The 25,719-nt window shown below is 41.3% G+C and overlaps 1 protein-coding gene across 1 annotated transcript; it reads right to left on the minus strand.

The window, feature by feature from the left end:
- Positions 1-25,318, minus strand: nup188 (nucleoporin 188). Its single transcript, XM_085792996.1, has 43 exons — positions 25,276-25,318; positions 23,758-23,812; positions 23,462-23,535; positions 23,281-23,365; positions 23,083-23,163; positions 21,848-21,892; positions 21,630-21,722; positions 21,396-21,515; positions 21,053-21,264; positions 20,822-20,936; positions 18,856-19,056; positions 17,764-17,844; positions 17,573-17,665; positions 17,336-17,455; positions 17,119-17,245; positions 16,430-16,588; positions 15,720-15,846; positions 15,522-15,609; positions 15,344-15,420; positions 15,134-15,248; positions 14,216-14,336; positions 14,050-14,116; positions 13,130-13,255; positions 12,796-13,036; positions 11,999-12,205; positions 11,701-11,870; positions 10,778-10,847; positions 10,627-10,694; positions 10,323-10,518; positions 10,150-10,227; positions 9,944-10,029; positions 9,038-9,183; positions 8,762-8,937; positions 7,625-7,825; positions 5,892-5,984; positions 5,132-5,284; positions 4,454-4,591; positions 4,280-4,354; positions 3,505-3,723; positions 2,594-2,725; positions 2,437-2,510; positions 2,209-2,338; positions 1-1,042 (listed from the first exon to the last, which is right to left on the minus strand). Exons 1-43 carry the CDS (start codon positions 25,299-25,301, stop codon positions 863-865), a joined length of 5,241 nt encoding a protein of 1,746 aa, XP_085649122.1. The 5' UTR covers positions 25,302-25,318; the 3' UTR covers positions 1-862.
- Positions 25,319-25,719: the final 401 nt, after the last annotated feature.

Genomic DNA, 25,719 nt, shown 5'->3' on the forward strand with positions numbered 1-25,719 from the left:
ATGATGATATCAGGACATGAAAATGTATTTTATTACTGACTTAAATGTTTTTACCGTTTTGTTTTCACCTGTCGGTTTATGTATAGGATGGTTCAGGGCTCCTGTGTGACCAGAGAATTATGTGCAAATGCAGTAAAGAAAAAGTTAAATGGTGAAACAAACTGTGGTACAAAAGTCCCTTTATTAGCATATAGTTGTTTTTTTTGTTTTCAAGTACAAATCTTGGCAGCTGCTTCCAAATGTGTACAAGGAGAAACAGAGATAAGAAAATAGTTCAAAGTTCAGATCAAGAATTAGTGAAAATGAAGGAAGGAGGATTAGAAAAAGTATAATGCAGCTTTACAGAGGACACTGCTCTACTACATCGAGTTAATATACATGACAGATGATATTTGAAAGGTCTAATTAATTAAGTAGCACTTGAAACACGTCTAGTCAATGTGACCTATAAAACTAGGCCGTGGAAAGATGGACCCACAGTCGGTGACTGATGTTTAGCACCAGGATTTTTCTACACACTCATCATGTTTTGTGGACTGTCAGGCGGCTTCTCGTTTGGCCTTTTTAGAAGTAAACACTTTGGTTGTGGTCAGATTCAGTTACAACAGCAGTTTTGGCAAAATGAAATGTTCAACAGATGTTTTAAAACAAAACAAAAAAGTCAGGCTTAAATCGTTATATTATTAGAATAACCAAACACACGCACGCCAGGCCAGGAGTATTTGTGCTATTTCAACTACAACAACAACAACTGTACAGAAGATGAGGCCTCACACACGAGCAGTTTTTTTTTTTCTGGAGATACAGAAAATGTTGGTTTTATCAACAAAAAAAAAGCCCTGCTCGTGTTGGAAACCTGCGTCTATCTCTGTACAAGCCTGACGAAGGCCTGGACGAGCTGGATGAACGGCTCCTGGCCTTCGTGACTCGCCTTGGAGCCCGGCGTGGGGGGTTTGGGCTGCGTGGAGGGGAGGATGCCGCTGGCCGGGGACGATGGAGAACCTCTGCGGAAATGACGGGACAAGCTGGAGAGAAGAGTGCTCTGGAGGGAGGGGACGGAGAGAAAGGACAAAAGATGTCAGAGAATATAATATGAAGTACATTTGTTAGTGTGGCTCTGTCTATTTTCTGCAACTGCGCACTAAAAAGCTATAGAGCCAGAGCATGTAGCTGACACCGTCCGTGTCTTTCTGTCACAAAAACTGTGCGGTAAACTGACAAAACAATCTCGTGCTCTCGGTTCCATAGCTTCACTTAAACAAAACTGCAGTCATTAATATGAAATAAGCGCTTTACAATAAACTATGGAACTGATTATTATCCAAAAAATACAAATCAATCACAAAATCCAAATTTGTCCATCACATTATTATGAATAAGGCTAGAACGGTTAGATATAAGCAGGGAAAATAAGTATTGAATGTGTCAACATTTTTCTGAGAAAATATATTTCTAATAGAGCTATTGACATGAAATTTTCACCAGTTGTCGGCAACAACCCAAGTAATGCACACATACAAAGAAATACAAACATTTATGTCCATAAACTAAGTTACGTGTAATAAAGTGAAATGACACAGGGAATAAGTATTGAACACATGAAGAAAAGGAGGTGCAAAAAGGTTTGGAAAGCCAAGAAAGCAGCTGGAGTCTGTCAGTATTTAGAAAGTAATCCTGTCCCCTGTCAGTGCAAAGTAATATCCGCCATGGCATCTGATCTATGCATGCTCACCATGCAAGTCTATTGACGCATTCAATACTTATTTTCCCAGCTGTATTTACAGTTTAAAATCACTGAATGCAACAATAAGTGTCAATGAAATGTTATTAATCCCCTACAGAAATCAATTTGTTACCACAAGAAGCTATTTTGCTGGTAAATATTGAATAATGTGATAACAAGTATCACATTATTCAATATTTACCAGCAAAATAGTTCTTGGTCATCAGATAATTCAATTGAGATGATGTGGATAAGTTGCACACTCCAATTTAATAAATTCATGAGAGCAGATTGAACATCTCTGAAGTTTGGAGTTTCATACAGAAACATTTGATTATTTATAGCAGCAGAAGAGTGAATATGTCACCTTTTTTATTATTATTTCTCTATGGCTCAGAGGAATAAACTAAATCACCATCACTTCACTGGATTTGCAGTTAAGTAACTTTAAATAAGGAGAGGTGAGGAGAGCGGTGTCGTCTCACCAGTTCTGAGCTGAGCTCCTGTTTGAGCCTCTGTTTGTCTCGGGGGAGGATGGAGGGGTCTTTGAGACAGCGAACAGCCTGAGAGATGAGGACGTAGAAACAGTTCTCCATGGTGAACATCAGCAACGACCTGAAGAGAAAAGACAGAGAAGAATTTAGGAAATTAATTCTCCATGTGATGTGATGACAGTCCCATTCAAATAAATGTCCATGTATCCGGTTACTGACTTCAGAGCCTGGATCTCCTCCGACGACGCCAGCGACACGATGCTCAGAGAAACGGGCTCTTTCTTCTTCTCCATCTACAAACAAGACAGAACAAAACGTTTAGAAATCTAATCCATCTGTAGCCGAGATCTTTATCTTCTTTGTTACGAACACACACCTCGCTCAACATGCTCAGGGCCACGTTGATGGTGGCCAGCAGGGTGCCGAACGACGGAGCCACGTCGGGGTCGAACGCCGGCGTGGTGAAGCTGAGGACGAACAGCGTCCTGTACTCCGCCAAGTCCATACACTGACACAACCACAGACAAAACCAGCTGTTACTTTATTTGTTTTTTGCTCAATCGGGATTAAAAGAAATAATTAGACAGAGTCCGAAACATTAAAGGGATAGTTCAACATTTTGACAAATTGGCACATTGCCATAATCCCGATGGTCATAGCAGTAGGTTCGTTACCTTTAATTGTCGGTGCAAGCTGTTTTTAGAACGGCGGAGCAGAGCCGCGAGCTGCTCAGAGCTACACTACGGAGGCTCATGGGATTTCTTGGTTTCCCTCATCAAACTCATCAAATACACAATCCAACAACTCCAAAACGCTCTGGTGGACAAGTTGTGACCTGCACATTCACCACGCTATGAGATAATAACAGAACGTCACGAGACGGAGCCATTTTAGAGGTAAATTCATGCAAAACCGCTGATGCACGTTCCTGTCAGGGGCAGTTTTTCGGCTAGCATTCTCTGCATTTACCTCTAAAACAACTCTGTCTGGTAACGTTCTGTTATTATCTCATAGCGTGGTGAATGTGCAGGTCACAACTTGTCCACCAGAGTGTTTTGGAGTTGTTGGATTGTGTATTTGATGAGTTTAATGAGAGAAACCAAGAAATCCCATTAGCCTCTGTTGCATAGCTCTGAGCAGCTCACGGCTCTGCTCCGCCGTCCTAAAAACAGCTTGCACCGACAATTAAAGGTAACAAGCCTACTCCTAAAACTATAGGGATTATGGCAATGGGCGAAATTTGCCAAAATGTTGAACTATCCCTTTTTAAAGCTGAACCGGTCTGACCTGGTCCAGCAGGATCTGGCAGCAGTCTGGAGTGAAGTGCTGCAGCGTCGCCAGGGTTTTACTGAGGATCTTCAGGAGGCTGCACTGCACGGCCAGCAGGGCTTTCTGCTCCGCCTCCTCCCTCTCCCCTCCGCCGGCTGCTGCCTCTTTAGACGGCGTCTGTGGGGTTCGCTGCGTCTTGGGGAGGGGGGCGGAGGGCAGCGCCTCGCCGTTCTTAGCCTGAGAAAACAAACATAGAGCGGTTACTTACAGGGTATATACAGGAATCTTGAAGTTAATTCTAATACCTTTTTAAGACTTTTTCAAGACCTTCTCAATATTTTTCAATACCTCACCGCCACTTCAAGCTGCAACCATTTACATCAGTGACACTTTTAACTGAACAGTTTTAGTTTGTGATAGTTTTTAGTTTGTCTATATAGACCATTATGATACAACAGAATTCAAAATAGGCTAGGATAATAAATAAAAGGCAAAGTTTCTTAAAAAACAAAACAAAACATTGCTCCACTCTCAAAGAACAAAAACAACAATCTTCTTTGTTTTTTAATAAAATGAATAAATTCACACACTTTTACAATGTTTTTTAGGACTCAGACTCTTAGACAGCTAATTCAGAAAAAATACCTTCAAAATTTAAGACTTTATAATGTCGTGAAAAGACTTTTTAATACTTTTTAAGGGTCTTAATTTTCCCAAAATTGATTTGGACCCAGATCATTTTTTCACCAGATCATTGTGGCAAATGTGAGTGTCTGCTGTTAAAATCTCTGACCTGGAGGTAGTGATGAAGCATCTTCTTGCTGTGCAGCAGATACGTGCAGGTCTGACACAGGTAGCACAGGTTCACCTGCACAGGAGAGGAGATGGAGAGAGAGACAGTGAAGAGCTGAACACTGAGGTGGAGCTGCAGCAGCGTCATCGTAGCTGAGCGTCTCTCTGTACTTGCCTGGACGTCTCGCAGCAGCTTGGGCAGGTGGAACTGCCACTCCTTACAGAAGCTGGAGAGCTGCAGCAGGAAGCCGACGGTGTGGTCGGCCTCGTCCAGACACGCCAGACTCTGAACCGTTCGCACTGCGTTCAGACACTGAGCAGGAGAGAGAGAGAGAGAGAGAGAGAGAGAGAGAGATGGAAACATGGATAGAAGTGCAACATGTGAATACAGACATCTTTGGTTTTGGATGCAACACCTTCTACATCACAGTATGAAATATTAGCTGAATAAAAGATGAATGAACTTCCATAATGTTCATGTATCTGTAAATTGAAGTCCATAAATTAATGCAGAACATTTCTACACTTGATCTTAATCTTAAAGCGATAATTCATAACATTTCTTCTTTTTTCTCTTAATAACTTCACTTAAGGAATTTTCGATTATATAGAACATACTGTACAAAGATATCAATTCTCTTTAACATAATCCCGTACTATTACCCTCCCCATATACCCTCCTTTGGGACTAAGAGTTCAAAAAAAAAGGAGATCCAATACTGCAGAAGTGCAACATCAGTAGTGACAGTCAGACAGGTTGACAAGAGAAAGCATTTACAATTCATAACATTTCTGATCTGTAAAAAGTATTTCCCTAAATAAATGTTCCCTTTGTTAACTGCTTCAGTCGTACCTGCAGTATGCGTTCTTGATGGACTCCAACAAAGTCCAGGGCCTCGTTGATGAAGTTGTAACGCAGAGTCTTGAGCAGACTTTCCATCAGAGACATACAGAGGCGGTAGACGCCAGGCCAGCAGGCCGAGTCCTGGGACTTACGGGAGAAACTCTGTTCAGGGACAATAGATACTATTATCATTATGATGTCATGTTTATCCACACGGTAATTCAGCAGGGTTCCCACTCTTTTCTTGAAATCGTTTTCCAGGACATTTTCAGCTGCTACAGTCTGACATTAGTTTACATACACTGATTCATCACCTGTCCCATTCATGCTTTGGAGAAGTGTTTGTTTTGACAATGGTACCTTATTTTGTAAATGTAATCAGTTTGTTTCTATGTTTATTCCTCTCTCTAATTCTCTCTCCCAGAAATATGATTTAAAGATGTGCAGTCTATGGCTCTAATTTATTAAATAATCTCTTAAATGCTTAGAAATTATGACAAATTTATCATAGAACAGCACAAACATGTTTTTTTTGAGGGGTGGGAAACTAGAAGGGTCTGAAAAAGTCAAGTAGAGCTCTGGTAGCTGTGATAAATCATTTTCCAGGACAACTCAAGCTTTTCCAGGACATTTGACTTTTTTTTTTTTTTTTTTTTTTTTCTCATTTCCACGTGTTTTCCAGATTTTGTAGGACACGTGGGAACCCTGTTAAGGTACTAACTTGTAATAAAAAGTTATAATTGTGAAGTGAAGTCTATAGATTTCTAACCTGTGTTGCACCGTTGGAGGAGACCTCGTATACACTCAGGAGAGGGAGGCAGATGGTCTGGATGACTCCTGCTCCGGCGACGGCTGCTGCCCCCTGGTGACAAGATAAAGACGCAATCAACATCAATATCTGACGTTTGATTAAAAAGCTTTAAAGGGATAGTTCACCCAAAATTCAAATTGCATTCATTATCTACTCACCCTCATGTCGACTAAGGGCTGGGAGAAGTTTCAGAGTTACCCATGGCTTCTCTGAGTTACAGGGGGTCTTGGCGTAGCAGTGCATGTCCATATAACGGTTGCAAACGGATACCAACTGTCTTCGTAACAAAAAGACACACCAAAAAACATCCAAATACCTCCATGCTGCTCGTATGTAATCAGGGATGCAAACGGGTCAGGACCAAAAAAGAGAGGAATTGTCTGGCGTGGGGGGGGGGGGTGCTCACCATTAACAAATGATTACATTACAATATCATGGAAAAGTCCATTTCCAGTAGTTCAACCCCAACCAAGTACTGGGTGCATATAGATGGACATAGTTTTCAGAAGGCCAACATTTCTATATTAAAAATGCTTTTAAAAAAAAAAAATCCTTTGCAATATTTCACTGAATGATACTGAATTTTAGGTCTTCACTGAATGTTAGTCATAATTATTACTATTAAAATAAACTGAATAAATGAAGACATGGGATGTTTCATTCAGTGTGTAATGGACATATAGGCCGATATAATGTGTTAGTTTCACTTTAATTGAACACATTCTACATCGCGGAGGCGACGTCTTTCCACTTAGGGCTTCCTTCACCTCTGAAACGGGGCAGAGCTGCCTGACACAGCAACGTAGGGAACCGTGCATGTCCGCAGCGCACAGCTCCACGGACATCACAGCTCCAGACATGCACGGGGGAAAAACGGCGTCGCCGTCGCACCGACTGCACGCGGTTACGCGCCGCTTTGGGTAACGAGCGCAGCGCGCACGTCGCGCGTTAACATTGGAGGTAGGCTGTTATCAGTATAATCAGAGACAACCATGAATGAGTTCGCCTCAGTTTCACATGATTGTCACTGTCAGCCTGTTAGAAAAACATTTTACTGACCCAGCTGAGACGCTGAGACCCCCCCTCCTCCCTCAAAAACAAAAACTCTTCGGATCTGAACGATTCACACAAGTCACCTAATTGGTCATGAAAAAAGCGAGTTTCGCTTTTCGGCGCGCTGTTTGCATCCCTGTGTAATGTCCATCTTGTACTGAAGCCCCAAAAAAGTTAAATAAGTCTATATTTCAAGCGTGTTTGTAGTGGAAGCTCCTCTTCCCGGTTCATCCAAATTTGACGAACCGGGAAGAGGAGCTTCGAGAAGCTTCCGCTACAAAACAAGCTTGAAATATAGACTTATTTAATTTTTTTTCAGGACAATTTTGCATTTCGGGGCTTCAATACAATACGGACATTACATACGAGCAGCATGGAGGTATTTGGATGTTTTTTGGTGTGTCTTTTTGTTACGAAGACATTTGCAACCGTTATATGGACATGCACTGCTACGCCGAGACCCCCTGTAACTCAGAGAAGCCATGGGTAACTCTGAAACTTCTCCCAGCCCTTAGTCGACATGAGGGTGAGTAGATAATGAGTGAAATTTCAATTTTGGGTGAACTATCCCTTTAAATAACATGCAAAGTCTTTCACAGCGGAGGAGTGTTTGTGTGTGTGTGTGTGTGTGTGCTGACCTGCGGGGTGCGGGCCAGCGTGAGCAGCAGGTGAAGAGCAGCCTCGGTGAAGTAGAGGTTGTGCTTTGAGCGCAGACTGAGCTCCACGGCGCTGAGCACCGACGGGAGGACGGGAACCTTCCTCATCACCGACACCCAGTGCTCGCCGTCCTCGTCGGTGCGACACAGCTCTTTGGCCAAGTGCAGCGCCAGCACACACACCTGATGGAGGCGGAGAGAGGGAGAGACGGTCTGACGTTAGCTTCATGATGGATTTACACTGTGGCTAATCAATGCTGGAAATGTTGCTACAAATAAACATGTTTTTTCCTCCATCACTTAAAGGAATAGTTCAACATTTTGGCAAATTGGCCCATTACCATAATCCCTATAGTTTTAGCAGTAGGTTCGTTGCCTTTAATTGTTGGTGCAAGCTATTTTTAGAACGGCGGAGCAGAGCCACGAGCTGCTCAGAGCTACGCTACGGAGGCTCATGGGATTTCTTGGTTTCCCTCATCAAACTCATCAAATACACAATCCAACAACTCCAAACTGCTCTGGTGGACAAGTTGTGACCTGCACAATCACGCTATGAGATAATAACAGAACATTACGAGACAGAGTTGTTTTCGAGGTAAACTCATGCAAAACCGATGATGCGCGTTCCTGTCGAGGGCAGTTTTTCGGCAGTCTCTGCATTTGCCTCTAAAACAACTCTGTCTTGTAACGTTCTGTTATTATCTCATAGTGTGGTGAATGTGCAGCTCACAACTTGTCCACCAGAGTGCTTTGGAGTTGTTGGATTGTGTATTGATGAGTTTGATGAGGGAAACCAAGAAATCCCATTAACCTAGCTTGCACCGACAATTAAAGGTAACGAACCTACTGCTAAAACTATAGGGATTATGGCAATAGGCCAATTTGCCAAAATGTTGAACTATCCCTTTACTGTAACTTCATGATAGATTGACATTGTGGCTTTATGCACTTCTCCTTTTACATAATCAATGCTGGAAATGATGCTACAAATAAACATGTTATTTCCTCCACCACTAAAACTCTCAACTTCAATATAAAGCTGAATTTCTGATACATGTGAAAGGACAGAGGTGGTTTTAAAAACACCGTCTACAAACACAACTTTCCACTCTCACTCACCCCGTCTCTCTGGTCCTTCTTTCTTTGGGGAGAGTCCGTCTCCATGCTGTCCTCGTCCTCCATACTTTCTGCCATCTGACTCATGTGGCGAGTGTTGTCGATGAGCGCCAGAGCCTCGTCTTTCACCGTCTCACACACCGACAGCAGCAGCTGGGGCAGCTGGGAAATATCTCCACCTGGTTGACAAAGACATTCATCAAGTAAACAATCAGACTACAGACCTGGTGCATCGTTTTTATTCATGCACACACACACACACACACAAACGTCCGTTACCATTGAGTCCCTGAATCTGCAGCACAGAGATGAGCGCAGAGAAGATTTTGGCTTTGGTCCTCTCCATCAGCTGCTGGTCAGCCTGCAGGACGCTCTCCAGTATCAGGGAGAGCGGGGACAGGATGTCAGGAGCTGTTGCTACCACACTGGAGACAGGAAGAGCAAAGTGACAAGTTTATTAGGATTTTATTAAAGGTTAGAAAAAGGACATGTCAAGTGTGCACTGGTAAAGGGATAGTTCAACATTTTGGCAAATTGGCCCATTGCCATAATCCCTATAGTCAAAGCAGTAGGTTCGTTACCTTTATTTGTCGGTGCAAGCTATTTTTAGAACGGCAGAGCTGCTCAGAGCTACGCTACGGAGGCTAATGGGATTTCTTTGTTTTCCTCATCAAACTCATCAAATTCACAATCCAACAACTCCAAAACGCTCTGGTGGACAAGTAGTGACCTGCACATTCACCACGCTATGAGATAATAACAGAACGTTACGAAACAGAGTTGTTTTTGAGGTAAATAAAGGGTCTACTTGCTGAAAAACTGTCCCTGAAGGCAACACCCATCAGTGGTTTTGCATGAATTTACCTCTAAAACAACTCTGTCTGGTAACGTTCTGTTATCATCTCATAGCGTGGTGAATGTGCAGGTCACAACTTGTCCATGAGAGCATTTTGGAGCTGTTGGATTGTGTATTTGATGAGTTTAATGAGGGAAACCAAGAAATTCCATGAGCCTCCGTAGCGTAGCTCTGAGCAGCCTGCTGCTTCGCTCCGCCGTTCTAAAAATAGCTTGCACCGATAATTAAAGGTAACGAACGTACTGCTATGACTATAGCGATTATGGCAATGGGCCAATTTGCCAAAATGTTGAACTATCCCTTTAATATCCTCTTGCATGAATACGCACCCTTTCCACTGTTTGAGGAGGATAAGAAGCAGCGTCGCCATCATGGATCCAAGACGAAGACAAGGAACAGACATTGGTGTCGTGAGCTGAGAAGAAAAAAAAGTGAAGCCAGCGATGTGAAGGCAAGAAACATTTGAGGAGTAAAAAGTGACAATAAAAAGATTTAAATTAGAAGAAAATTAACTTTTCTTGCCATGAAGACTTACAGTGGCTTTGGTCCCATCCAGGACGTCCATGAACAGTTTCAGTTTGGTTGCTTCATCTGTGAGCTGCATCACATCAGACTGAAAACAAAAAACCATGTGAACTGTCAGTGCAGCAGAGCTCAGATCTAAAAGCAGGATAAAAGTCCATCAACACCTAAAACACTCGTGCTTACATGGCTCGTGGAAAGAATTAGCAGCATCCTCCAGGCGGAGATCAACATCTGCGTCTCCGGGAAGTAACAGATTCCTTCCTCCTCCATCTCCGCCACGTGACAAACCAGAGACTTGACGTACTGGGACCAGTACTCATACCGCCGTGCGTTGGCGAACTTCTGCAGCCCGTCCTTCAAAGACTGCTCCAAGGAGCCACTGCAGCAACACAAACACAAAATTATGATCTGTTGTATCAATGAGATTTCACATTTTCCCTTTTACAATAAAAAGCAAAAATGCTTAATTTGAGAATTATGAAATTACCTGACAACGTAGTAAATCTCCAGGCCGATGATTTTCATGACAAAAGCACATGTCTCCAAAACACAAGGCTGCAGGCGCAAAGAATGGCGGTTGTTGAATTGATAGAAATTATAAATGTGATCAGTAAAACACAGTAAAAACAGCTAAATACCTCTGTGGTGTCTGAAGGTGGGGTGAGGGTCCCAAAGAGAGGCGTCGTCAAATTCTCCCAAAACCGTTCTCTGTGTTAAAAAAACAACAAAAAAAAAAAAAAATCTAGTTTCCCATAGTTCTCCAGGTAAAGTTAAAGGAGAATTCCGGTCATTTTCTAAGTAACGCTCTACAGCTCTAGGTCCCCGAGTGCAACCAGAGGAAAAAATCAGAGAAAAATATGTACAGCCCGGACCTAGCTCTCCTCCTGCTAGCTGCGCTACACTGCAGTTAAACAGCGAAGCAATGGGGGCAGTTCTTCTTACTGCGACTTTGGCCCATTATATAATGCTCAAAATATCACTACACATGCTTTGCAACATCCACCAGTTCCTTACCACACAACTGAGTGTGAAAAACTCTGTTAATATAAGGGAGCAGTGATAACTGTGTGTTTTTATCACGTACCTCTTTTTTCTCTAGCTTCCTGGGTAGACCTTACTAGCCGACTGTCAAACTCGGGACTGTTTCGTATTTCAACAAAGACAAAAATGCGAGGAAAACGTGGATTTAAAATGTTTAAAATGATATTTTAAATGATTTTGGATGGGAAAAAAGCATCAATACGAATATAACAGCTTTTTTCCCCCATCCAAAATCACTGTTTCCTCCTTAATCCATGTTTTCCTCGCATTTTTGTCTTTGTTGATATGGAAACAGTCCTGGGCTCGACAGTCGACTAGTAAGGTCTACCCAGGAAGCTAGATTAAAGGTAAAAAGAGGTACGTGATAAAAACACATGTTAATCCTGCTCTCTCATACTAGCTGAGTTATGCACACTAAGTGTTGGGTGGTAAGGAACTGGTGGCTAGGTCCGGTCTGCGTTACTTCGAAAATGACCGGAATTCTCCTTTAAAATAATGTCTTAAAAGAAGATGTGCTTACTTAGTGCGTAAGACAGAGATGGCGCTGTCTCTGCGATCTTGCCACAGGGCAAGAAGGAAGGCCAGGGCGGCGCGGTGGAGCAGTGGAGGGCACCAGTACTTCCCCTGCTGTTTGGAGTCGATCAGGTCCAACACCACGTGGAGACAGCTCCACTCACCGAGCAGAAACTCCTGCAGGAAATTAATTAATTAATAAATACATAAATAAATGTTTTGTACCCAGATGCAACACGACTTACTAACAGTAAAAAAAATAAATAATGTTTTCTTTTCTTTCAATCTACTCCTGCAGTTCACACCTTTGAGCCCTCGCTGCCATCTTTGACTTCCAGGTTGAGGAAAAGCTCGATGAGACCAGGCTGCGTTTCCACGGCAACAGTCAGGAATTCAAGGATCATGACCTTGATCCTCATGTCTTCGGTTTTACTCTGCAGCCGAGTGAGGAAGGCGTCCCTGATGGCCGCCGCGTCGCTGCCGAGGCAGGCGTACACCGACATGGGAGCCACCTACAGACACAATCAAGGTTGGTCAATGGGTCAATGACATGATGATAAAAATCTGACTTTATACAGGAAAATAAATCTGGAATATGTGTAATTCACTTTCACAATGCAACACTATGTTTCTTAGCAAATTTTATATCATTTGTCACATTATTAAGAATAAAAGTGGTGTTTTTAGGATATGTCCTGCTCAGTATTACCAAACTAATTCAAATTTGAATATAGAAATACAGAAAAAAAAAATATTTTAATGTTTTCAGAAGAAAGTATATATTGTTTATAAGTACATTTACAAATCCACTGTAGGTGGATAAAATATTTAATATTTATCATTCTTTTGTGGTTACACCATTTGACATTTTCAGGGGCATTCAGTCTGACTTTTGTTAAAAATGGTTCAAATTTAATTTCAAATGACATAAAAACCAACATGAACAGAAAATGTGCATTGTAACACATCTGATGCAAGTTTTTAAGACAATTTTTAAAGATACTGTATTTCTGAATTGCGCATCTTGCCAACCCTTTTTTGTCACTGACCCCATTATCTTCTGATTTACAAAGTTAAACATTAAAATACGACAAAGTCTTACTGTGGCGAGTCTTTTGAGCAGCTGGATTGCGAGGCGAGGCAGCGCTGGGTCGTGTTTGTGGTAAATGTACTTGGCCAGGACAACTATGAGGTTGTTGCCATGACCACCGTGCTGCGTCAGCGCCTGCTCCAGAGGCGACACGACGTCAGACGGAGGCTTCAGACGGATGACGTTGTTTGTTACCGAGAAGGCCAGTTTGACCGTCTGGATCAGGATCTGACCGGGACCCTCGGAGCCACAGCTGGAGAGGAACGGGAAAAAAAACAATATTACAAAAAAATTACAACACGATTAGTCTTATTATGGGATGTGTGATCACTATGACTGAACACACCTGCTGGGCTGTGCAGCCAGGACGACATCTATGGTGTCCACTCCGACTCCCATGATATTGACGACTGCCTGTCCAGCCTCGGTGTTGGCCAGGCTGTAGATGCACAGAGACTGCAGGGTGGGAGTGCTGCGGCGAGACGGACACAGACAGAGTCAATCAACAACTTTTTAAAGTAAATTAGAGTCCAACTATACAAAAAAAGCCACAAATAGTGTATTCAGTTCACTATGTCAGAAAACAAACAGCACATTTGAGAAGTTCGGACCAGTAAATTGACATTTTCCTTCAGACAAAACAAAAACTATTATGATGAATAGTGAATGAATAATGAATTGATGCATATAACTGACCATTAAACTTAAAGAGGAACTATGTAAGTCTGGTTGCTTTTCCACTGTTTTGCTAACTTTCCTCCTGGCCATGTGCATTTGTTTACAATGAAGCCAGCGAGAAATCAATCAATAGAGCAGTACAGTAGATAACTTTATTTATAATACACGATGTTAACTTACGACGTTTATATTTGTGTAGTTTAATCTGTCATGAACGATAGATTATGATTTACAGAGGGCATTTGTGTTGCAGTGCTGCAGAGAGCCTCATTCTCCCTTGTAACAAGTTAGGCCATTTATCAAACCATAAAAAAAATGCTCCAAAGCCGTTTAATTCAGGTACAAATGTAGCATAGTTAAAGAGAAACTATGCAGGATTTGTATCTTAAAATGAGACTATTAATGGGCATAAATGTTTAGGTGGCACCAGGTTTTCTCAGACTGTTAACTTCTGAATTAACACTTCTTCACTGCAGAGATGTTTATGTTAATTATTCATGCTTATAATAATTATATCTGTCAGTCTATTTGTAGGATATGTACGTTTTCCAGACTGATTATTTACAAATTTATCAGATTTATCTTTACCTGCCCTGGTCCTCTCCCTCTGGGCTCAGATTGAGGATGGCGTGGATCAGCTCCAAAATGAGACAACCTACAACAACAACACAGTAGTGCAGTCAGTGATTATTCAGTTTTTACCCTTGAAAACCAGTCAGTCAGTAAAGGAAAAGCTTCAGAAAGGCTCCCTCACCTATCCTCTCTCTGACTCCGTAGGTGTTGTAACGCCACTTATGGTACGTGGGAAGCATCTCCTTCAGCACCAGCAGCACACAGGGGATCAGGCCTTTGTTCTGTGTGCTGCCCAGCTGACCCTGAAATGATGAACACAGACACAGAAGAAATTGATATATGATCCACATTACAGCTACAGTTCAGCTGCTAGTAAAGAATATGGTGTAGAGTGTCTATGTTCTGCTTGTTTGTGACCTGCAAGTTTGTTATTGTGTCTTGTGTAATAACGTTGCTTCCGTTTTGTCTTGTGTGTGTATGTATGGATGTATGGACTTTTGCATAGTTTTCTGCCTTTTAATCTTAATCCAGATGTAGCCTTCTACTCCTTTAATGTATGATTTGTTTGATGTCTATAACTAAATAATTTTATTCTCTTTTAGGGTGACTACTTGACATCAGTCCAGGGACAGCAGATGTAAAATAGCCTTTTGGCTAATTCTGGTATGTTTACATTTGAAGAGTTCATTTGCAAAAGCAGATAAATGCCATTCTGAAAAAGATGAGCTGATGCTTTTGAATTACTCTTTGCATAGTGTTGTTTTCAATAAAGCTTTATTTTTTTGAGCTACGTCTGTTTTGTTATGTCTCATCTCCTTGGTCAAAGCCACTCAACTTTGGTTTGACTGATATCACCTGTAATTAAAAAATGTTTTGAGTTATCTGCTTTTGCAAATGAACTCTTCATTTGTTAAAATGTGTTTTATTAATGTGCATTTCCCCTGATTATTAAACATTTAAAGAAAGAAAGAAAGAAAGAAAGAAAGAAAGAAAGAAAGAAAGAAAGAAAGAAAGAAAGAAAGAAAGAAAGAAAGAAAGAAAGAAAGAAAGAAAGAAAGCATCACTGTGTATCTGATGCAATCTAATCAAATGTTGTTACCTTAACCAGGGTTGTGATGAGACGAAGGAAGGCAATGGTCACAGCGTACTCCCCCCTGGGCTGTTCAATCTGGACCAGCAGGTTGCCATAGTTACCTGCCTTCATCCCCTCAGCACTGGGGAAAAAAAGAAAACAAAATTAGCTCCAATAAGCGCCTAATATTCACCAGACTAAATAAACATAAAGCAGAATACTGATTTTTTATTTTACCTTATACACTGAGCCATGTTGGTCAGAGGGTTTGAGGCGAAGGGGAGGAAACCGGTGTGGTGCAGACTGGACCACACCTGAGGATAAATAAAACAGGGCAGATGATGAGGTGAGTGAAAACGATTCAGGAAAAGTTAAATTTCAACTGTTCCTGTTCAGAGGTAACGAGCGTACTCACCTTCCCAGGCATCCTCGCCGCCAGAACAGAGAGGCAGTTCACACAGGAGGCAATCACGTCCACTGGAGGGTTGATGACCGACGTTAACCTGAGAGAAAAAAAAACACACAAAACAAGTCAATCCTTAAGTTTCCAAGAAAACAGCAGACAGATGCAAAGAATAAAAGAGTTTGATAAGTGTGTCTGCAGTGAGTTTACCTCTGCAGCAACATGTAGATGCGTGAAGTGAGAGGCAGCAGACAGTCCGACACGGTCCAGTCTGTGCTGATGATCTTATGCACCAGGTCCAGGATGGGCTTCACACGCGCACAGTGAGCCAGAACATCTGACACAACAAGGGAATTAAAGTGGACATTATTATCATTTGATTAACTGATAATTACAGCTTATAATATTGATAGCTTGTTCCCATAAAGATTACTAAATTACCATCGTTTTTTTGGTTGCATTCACTGGGAGTGACTCATTTAGAATGATTAATATTTTTGACATAGAGCTAATTGTTGCACAACATTGTTCTTTTATTACAATTAACATGAGCACTGGGGTTTATATTGAGTCAATATGACATTTATAGTCCTGCTGCCATAAACTGTCACTAGCACAACAAATCTGTAGTTCAGACTGGCAACATATTTACTCCTGTTTGTGCTAAAAACTACAGAGTTCATCTGTTTTGGGAAATTAATTAGACTCATTAAAGATGACAGTAATTTGTATTGTACTATCTCCAGTAGGAACAACATGGCTTGAGGCCAAGAGTCACAGACAGAAAGCGCTAGTGACCGATTAATTTCATGGGATTTGTTAAATGGATTTGTTGAATAATGAAGAACTTCGCCAGCTTTGTCCTTTAAATACATGTATATATTCTGTCTGTGATGGTTTTGAGTGATTGAGTTGTGTACCTGCAGTTGAAACGACATGGAGCAGCATCTCCACTTCACAAGTGAAGAGAGTCCAGGAGCTGTAGGAGTAGTCCCAGCGCACCACGTAGCCCTGGTCGCTACCGATCATCACCTGGCCCAGAACTCCCTGTGGCATCCACAGGTTGGTCTGCCCTGTGCCTGACGGTCAACAGAACAAAACAAAAAAAAATCAGATATATGGACAACAAAACAGAACCAAAACAATTCTTAAATCACATTTAATTAAAGGATAATTACAGTTTTTTACAATCTGGACCTTATTTCTAGCATAAAATACGATCATTTACTTGTCATTACAAGTCGTTCTACTGAAATTAGATCCAGCCGAGAGCCGCGTATATCCGTATAATGCGAGAACACGGGGCAGCGCAATGCAGCTTCTAAATAACACATTATCCACCACGAAACTTGTTCATTTCACCAATATTTTGTTATGATACGCTAGTGCTAGTCCCTTCTGAGTCCGGGCTGACCTGTTATATCAACATCCGGGGTCTGTAGGTTGACCTACTAACCTCTGACCTGTAATTTCGTCGGAACAACTTGTAATGACACCAAAGTTATCTGGGTGAGTAAATGATCGTATTTTATGCTAGAAATAAGGTCCAGATTGTAAAAAACTGTAAAATTATCCTTTAAATCTGACAGTAATAACCAAACAAACTAACCGAGAGGGTAAAGGAGCTTTGGCGTTTGTCTCCTCCACAGTGTCTCATCATCCTTGGAGATGATGTCGTTGGGTTTGTGTTTGTAAACTTGTGTGTAGAAGGACATCTTATCCAAAAAGTTGTACACCTGTCACACAGCAGTCAAAGTGCATTGTTGAGTCATTTACATGGAGGGAGGAAAAGTTGAAAATCTGTGCATCCGAAGTGTGAAATCTACCTTTTTAACTGTTGACTTGTTGGACAGAAGTGCAGTCAGGAGTTGCAGCAGCGGTCCAATCTTATGAGGAAACATCCCAACAGCACTGTCCAGGATCATTCCCAATCCCATGTTTGGCTTCTGGATTAAACATTGAACAAAGAGGTCGGACTGTCAGTTTTTTTCTTTTCTCATTAAATCTATTTTTCTTATTTTATCACTAGATATTTTTCCTCTTTGTTTTTGTTTCCTTCTTACCATTTCCCAGAAGACTTCAGCCAGACTGGGAGCAGAGAGGACCTCACAAGCAGCATCGATCAGGTGGGAGCACTGTGTTGCCACACCGTCGGTCTGCCACGTTTAAATGATGAAGACAAGTTAGAAACACAAGCTACAAATACAGAATGACAGGATGAGATCTGGAGGGTTACAGTACGCGTGACAAGTACCTGTAGGCTTTCTTCTTCAAAAGAAGTGATCACAAACGAGAGGAGTCCATAGATACACATCTTTGCTGTGCTAGCTGTGCACTGGAGAGAGAGTGAAAGAATGACAATTATAATAATTAATGTATAACAACCCCACAAATATATATATTTATAAAAATAGAGAGAGAAATGAAACCCAGCCCATTTGGCATATTGAGTGTTGCCACAAATAACTTCTGAAAAATCCTCGTCTGGCTACAAACACAAACCAAAGACTGGGGGGCATGGTTATGAAAGTCTGATTTAGCTCAGATCTCGACTATAAAACTAAAGTACAACATGTTTCCCGTCTGCCACATGGTTTTCATTCTAGACATCTCATTAGAGACTGATTTAGGTCTGAAGCCCCGCGTGATTACGTTTAACTACCTGGTTGAGAAAACCAGATGCACTCCGAGCCCAGAGGACAAGATCTGAGAACCACTGCTTTTTAAAGGGATAGTTCTACATTTTTGGCAAATTGGTCCATTGCCATAATCTCTATAGTTTTAGGTAGGTCTGTTACCTTTAATTGTCGGTGCAAGCTGTTTTTAGAAAGGCGGAGCAGAGCCGCGAGCTGCTCAGAGCTACGCTACGGAGGCTAATGGGATTTCTTGGTGCAGGCCACAACTTGTCCACAAGAGCGTTTTGGAGTTGTTGGATTGTGCATTTGATGAGTTTGATGAGGGAAACCAAGAAATCCCATTAGCCTCCATAGCGTAGCTCTGAGCAGCTCACGGCTCTGCTCCACCATTCTAAAAATAGCTTGCACCGACAATTAAAGGTAACGAACCTACTCCTAAAACTATAGGGATTATGGCAATAGGCCAGTTTGCCAAAAATGTTGAACTAACCCTTTAAGGATTTTAGCTAAGATTCTGTGAATGGACGGATGGAATAGGACCTAACATGTTGTTGCAGGTTGTACAGCAACAGAAGGTCATTGAAGCAGTTTAGGGTAACGAAGGCAGGGGCTTAGTAACAAATCAGTAGCCACTGATCATAAACTATCATTTTCATTCAGTTTTCATTCCACCCAACAACCCACGTGTGCATCATTCTGTGGCCTCTTACATTATTCCCTGAGACGCCGAGACCTTTCAGCATGGTTGAAAGGTACTTGAACACGCCCAGCTGCAGGGCGGTGTTGCCTATCCTCCGGATCACGGGGCTGGACTCGTCTGGTCGTAGCGTGTGTCTCAGCAGGACCCAGGACAGCAGCACCGGGCCGTGGTGGGGGATGTCACCAAATGTTAGCAGCAACTGGTCCATCTCCTGGAAGAGAGACAGTTTGGAGAGTCAGTGGTTTATTATTGGTACCTAAAACGGTTTCTCTCAGTCTGTGATCTGGATAAACATTAAAGGGATAGTTCAACATTTTGGCACATTGGCCCATTGCCATAATCCCTATCGGTTTAGGAGTAGGTTCATTACCTTTATTTGTCGGTGCAAACTGTTTTTAGAACGGCGGAGCAGAGCCGCGAGCTGCTCAGAGCTACGCTAGTTGTGACCTGCACATTCACCACGCTATGAGATAACGGAACGTTATGAGACGAAGTTGTTTTCGAGGCAAATGCGGCGCCTGCTTGCCAAAAAACTGCCCACAGGTTTGCATCAAATTACCTCGAAAACAACTCTGTCTCGTAACGTTCCGCTATTATCTCATAGCGTGGTGCGTATGCAGGTCACAACTTGTCCACCAGAGCGTTTTGGAGTTGTTAGATTGTGTTTTTGATGAGTTTGATGAGGGAAACCAAGAAATCCCATGAGCCTCCGTAGCGTAGCTCTGAGCAGCTCGCAGCTCTGCTCCGCCGCTCTAAAAATATGCACCAAAAATTACAGGTAACGAACCTACTGCTATGACTATACTGCCCTACAAAGCAAAAAGGCAGTAACTGCAGTTTTGGTCGAAAATGAGTTATTATCATTTTCATGACATTCAAGGCATCCTTTGTTATGTGACAAAATATCTTATCTCAAATGTGTGTCGTTTTGGAGAAAAATGGTAGTCGTTTTTACAGTAACTGCAAAAAGCCCTAGTGAAACAAAGCAAGAAGGCAGTAACTACCGTTACTCTGTCAGTTACTGTACTTTTGCTTTGTTTTACTTAACATAAAAACAACCGTGTTGCCACAGAGTGAAGTTACTGTTTCCATGTTTCCCATACCCCGGTTTCCTCTTCTGAATATAAAAATATATTTATGATTTCCGATATTTCCTCATTATCATTACTCAATCAAAATCATTTAGTTCTGCCCTGTTGAATTGGAGTTAGCCTAACTTGCCTATATTGCTTCAAAGTGAAGTTGACAGTGCTTTAAAGTTAATGTGATTTGTTGTAGATATAGGCGATACATTAGATAAACACACCCAGATACACATTAATCTAATATTCACACATAAGAATGTGGTACTATTCAAAATAAATTGTCCTAATTTGGGCCTTGATACAGTTTAGGAATGTGAGACACTTTAAGCAGCAATTTCAGCACCAGAATTTTGGGGTGGAAATTATTGGCCTAAAATGGTCAGATTACTTTGGGTTTGGTATATCCATGTTCAGGGAAACAAATGGTTCCAATTAGTCCAAATACAGTGTATCTAACACACCTAGAGCACAAGTTGTGACAGAATAGTTTTTGAAGAATTTGCAGTTACTGCCTTTTTGCTTGGTATGGTGCCACATTATTGGCAAGTAATACAAAGCAAGAATACAGTAACTGCAAAATAGGGGTAAAACATCAAATCAAATGTGAGAATTAATATATACAAAGAATAAGCTAATACAAAGTAACAAAACTGCCTCATGTCCAATAATCTACCTACAACTACTTAGGCTGGACAACAGGATAACTTTAAAGTCATTTTTCTCAGTTCGGAACTCTGCGTAGTTACTGCCTTTTTGCTTTGTAGGGCAGTATAGCGATTATGGCAATGGGCAAATTTGCCAAAATGTTGAACTATCCCTTTAAACTACTACATCATGGTTGCAGCATTAGAGTGCATTTCTATCCTCTGCATTATGAAACACAAATCAAACCTTGATGACGTCAGGAGCGCCAGAGAACTGATGCTGATCTGTACAATCTTCCAGGGCACATTTGTGCAGGAAGTCTATGTCCATGCCCTCAACCAGGATGAGAGAGCTCAGATATCTGCAGGCCAAACAAAGATCATGGATATTAAAAACCACAGGGAGTTTAATAATAAGCGAGGTACTAGAGTGTATCTGATAATAGCTTCTAGCAGGTGTGGTATCAGCATGTCTTACCCGATTCGGTCAACCAAAGCATCCATGCTTTTATCTACTAGGTGCCGGTTGGTCTGTCGCAAACCGAAGCCCTGCTCCTTGAACATCTTTGTGAAGCTCAGCAGGTCGGATGGACTCATCTCGAAGTACGCATAATACAGGAAGATGATCTCCAGCAGCAGAGACTGTTCCCTCAGACACTGCAGGAACCACCGTGACACCTGCCTCTCCGTCTGCAAAGATTCATTTACAAGACTGTTATGACATCATGTGAATTAAAATAGGGTGAATGCCAAGTCACATTTATATTAGATTCAAGTTACAAAGCAGTATATTAACAAATACAACTCAGACAAATTATCACCATGAGGTTTCCGTGAGTTTCCCATGACGGTGATTCGGCTTTAAAGAGGCTCTCAAACTGTGACTGGTAGCTGCTCACAAGGTCTTTCTCCAGTTTATTCACACAGTTACAATACTCAGCCTGGACAGATAACAAACACAGAGTTATGTTACAACTGCAACAACCAAAAAAAAAAAAAAAAAAAGCGCATTATCAGTGAGAAAATGCAGAAAGTGAACTGTGTGCGATTCTCACTCTGTAGGGATGTCGCTCATCCTGAAAGTACGTCAGCAATAGGAGGACACATCGGAGCAGACACATGCGCTCCTCATAGTAATAATCAGCTATCTGTAAATACACACACACACAGGAAGGCGTACATATTGGATTAAACGTAGAAGCTGAACTGTCATGCTGAATTTAAGTGGAACTATGCAGCAATAAAACGTAAAGTTGCAGATCTCTGTACTAACCTTCAACAACAGGGCCTGGCTTTGTCTCTCATCCTTGAGGACGACCTGCACAGAAGAGTCAATTACACAAAATATTATGTTAATAACTGTGTTTTATCTCACTGAATTTCACATACACAAAACACATATTTACATTAAAGTTGAAAACTGGTGGATATATTTATTAACTCATTGAGTGCCGCGCTCCTTTCCAAAGTTTTAGTCAAGTGTACCGGCAAATTAGACCATATTTGACTTTTTATTTTAGAGCCATAGTGTATTCTATATTATTGCCACCAACACATACTGTAGCTCATTTGAAAGGTTTAACTTTATCCTTCAAATGGCCACAAACCGTTTGTTTCTACGTGCCTCCGTTCCTGAGAAAAGTCAAGCTAAACATGGCTGGGTTTCACCAAAATCCCTCCTTTTTTTCTAGAAAAGGAGATAGAGCGTCTTTTATGAAAGGTGCGCTGTTTGTGTCTGTCGCTCTTCAGACACTCGCATTTCTGGATCAAAGGGCTCGTATAAGATAAATATACACAACAATTGTTGTTCTATTCACAAAACCACCATCGGGGGCGGGGGGGGGCGCCACTAAACAACAATAACACAGACGCACCGTGCCGTGTCACAGCCTCTCGCCGCGGAACGTGAGGCTCTGCCGGCCACAGCGGCTCGCGAACACCGGTCCCGCCGGTGGTCGCGGTCCGTCTGTGGTACGGGTCGGTGGTGCCGGTCTGCTTTGGTCCAGAGACCATCAGATTTTACCGCGGGAGGACTTTGGGGAGGACACGGTGTTGCTCCAGATGAAGACCGGGCGGGACAGTGGGCTGAGAGCTTCCTGGTTCAGCTCCCAGCTGCTGCAGCCTCGCGGGTGAGAGCGGAGCAGCAGCGGAGCAGCTGCTGCATCTGCATGCAGAACTCCGTTTGCAGAAGCAGAGTTATGATAAAAACTTCCAGATCATGAGCTGTCATGTGACTTTGATCGTCATCTATTTCAGTTCTCCTCGTCGTAGAGTCCCCAAATTTACATATAATGTGTATTAAAGTGTCTATTTTCATAATTTAAAAAAAAAGCAAAAAACGAAAAATTTCGTTTTTGGCACTCAACGCATGGGAACGAAAAACGAGAAATTACGTGGTTGGCACTCAATGAGTTAACATTATATTTTTCTGCAAAAAGTCAGCAGTTTGTATTTTTTGTATGATAAAATGAACAATTGTTTTTCACGTAATTCATTGAGAAAACGAACCTTTAACGAATCGCGGGTCCCTCTGTAATCCTCCTGTAGGTAACACTGTAAAAGCTGTACACTCTGCTGCTCATCGAGACCCTGTTACAACATTGAGCCATTAGATCATTATCAAATCATGATGAACCACATAACGCCATATGAAAGTAGTGAATTACATTTTTTTTTTTACATAGAAGAGGGATTTTGATCTCTTACCAACAGTTTACTGATCCTCAGACCAAAATCCTTCAGTGGCTGTGCAACATCTTTGTTCTCCTTCACTTTGCCAGCAGATGATGAGCTACAACGAGTGATGGTGACAGTTTCACTTTCAGTCACGATGACAAACTGTGTTGTATATGATGTAAGGAGGATGTAAGGATCAAACAAACTCTACCTGGGTGGCTTGTAGTAACTCAGTCCTTGATGCAGTCTGTCCCAGTGTCTGTCGAGCTCTGCCTCGATCTGAGCCTGTGGCCGTCGAGCATTTCAAAATAAGAGCAGGGAGAAAAAACAAAAAAACACAACTTTAATTTCATTTGTGTGTCATTTTCTGTGTTGGCATCACAACAAAATGTGCAAATGTGCAAGATTACATTCTCTTCATGTAAAAACGCATATTAATCTCAAATTCAACCTGCCCTTACTTTTGTATAAAGTTAGTACATGACAATATGTGGTGAGTCAACATACCGTCTCTCGCAGGGCAGATCTTCCCAGCAGTATGGTCCATAATTCTCGACAACTCCTAAAAGAAGAATGTGTGTGTTTTATATAAAAGCCACAACTGACATTAATATACAAGTCAAGAAGAAAGTGTCCATCAGACCATCTGCAGGTGAAGGTACAATCAAAACCAACAAGCAGATAAAGGTGGCAAATGGAATTATGAAAACAAAAAATGACTGGTATTTCTATTAAATCATTCTTTCTTTTTTCAATTAAACACAAGTCCAACAAAACAGAAACAGGAGACTAAACTCCCTCCAACTCCTCACCACCTTTCATCAAATACCAACGGTATAAATTCACATAGCCAGAGACAACAACAACAATAACATATAAATAACACTGAAATGAAAGCATACGTTTTATGGCACTATATTATCAGCCTCCATATCTTCAACATCATAAATAAAATTATTCTGCGGATTATATTCCTCATTGGTACTTTGGTCTATTAAATTGTTTGTGTCATTGCAAATCGCTTCAGAGACAAACGACATTGACGTTTTCAGTGAATAAAAGCTTGAAATCCTCCCATTTGAGAAGCAGGAGTCACACACCAGATGAGGCATTTCACTATCAGTTTTTTATAAAGTTATTATTATGAGCACATTTAGTTATTGTACATAATTTGATGAGTCTGAAAGGAGCAGGAGGTATTTCCTGCCAGCAGCCATAAGACTCTTTAATACTGAAAAATAAAAATTATAAAAAGCTGCACATCTGCACTTGCATATTACACAACTGTTCATCCTGCACTAACTGAATTACTGTAAACATGTGTTATGTCTACATGTAATTTTATACAGATTTTGTTCCTGTATCCTTATTATTATTGACTAGCCTAAGTTGTTTTATTCTCCTAATTATCGTGTCTGTATTTTTTTTTATTCTATTCTACTGGAGCTGCTGTGACATAATAAATTCCTGCAAATTGTTAACTATTTCACTATCAGTTTTTAAATAGTTTTTTTTTTTTTTTTTTACCACATTTAGTTTGTGTACATAATTTGAATCACATGCCTTGCAAACTGGTATCCCATATGTATCAGTAGTTGACCTCTCCTGGTCCAAATAACTAGCGTCAGCCCCGTCCTTTGTCACAACTAATCAATGTCAGCTATTGCAGCTAACTGTGAGGCTAATGAGCTTCACATCTGGGGGTCTTTGCTCTTCGTTTTTATTAATTAGCCGGAGTTAAATCACGAACACAGTAGACGTGACATGCTGTTGTTGACATGCGGCTGGCTGACACACCGCGCTGCTTGAAAAGCCATTCAAATGTTCAACTGAAAGCACATGCTAAGCTAAGATAGCGTGGTGCTAACAGCTCAAAAAGACACACTTTCGATCATAACTATGACGCCTGGTGGGACTTGCTTAAAAACGCACAGTTTGTAGAAATCAATACGCTCCGGTAAACACTTTGAAATGAACTATTTAACCAAACTAGACATTAGTTTAAAATTGTTGCTATGTGCCTACCTGACGCTCATCTCGGATTCCGCCATCTTCGTTCCTGCCTTGTGATTGGCTCTTGAGCTGTGTCGTCATCGCTGTCGTTAACGTCTTCTTCCTCGTGGGTCAGTTAGCAGCGCCCCTTGTTGTTACTTTACCGCCATCTTTTGGGGGGTTAAATGACTACGAATTTATACATTTTTCCCAATAAAAACATGAAAAATCAGCATCTGACCTTCCTTTTACGGCTGTAAACCGGTGTACTTTTTATTTTCAATTTTTATACGCTAATTGGTGTCATTTGTGTTCATCTCGAATACAAATGTAGGAGGAAAAAAAGCTAAATAAAAACATGTAACGTATTTATTATATGCGTTATTGACGGCAAAATACAGTCACAATGTAATAAATATAAAAAATAAAAAATAATATTATTAGAAAATAATACAAAAAATAATAAATCATGCCGCC

Source organism: Trachurus japonicus, chromosome 12 (assembly GCF_045865225.1).
Source record: "Trachurus japonicus isolate A0001 chromosome 12, Traja_1.0".
Taxonomy (NCBI): domain Eukaryota; kingdom Metazoa; phylum Chordata; class Actinopteri; order Carangiformes; family Carangidae; genus Trachurus; species Trachurus japonicus.

What these genes read in the sequence shown, in the direction of transcription:
- nup188 (XM_085792996.1), bottom strand. Translation starts at nt 25,301, where the DNA reads ATGGCGGAATCCGAGATGAGCGTCAG. An exon ending in AAACTCACGGAAACCTCATG is followed by an intron (nt 21,265 to 21,395) that starts GTGATAATTTGT and finishes GAATCTTTGCAG; the next exon opens with ACGGAGAGGCAGGTGTCACG. An exon ending in CTGGCTGCACAGCCCAGCAG is followed by an intron (nt 13,037 to 13,129) that starts GTGTGTTCAGTC and finishes GTTCCTCTCCAG; the next exon opens with CTGTGGCTCCGAGGGTCCCG.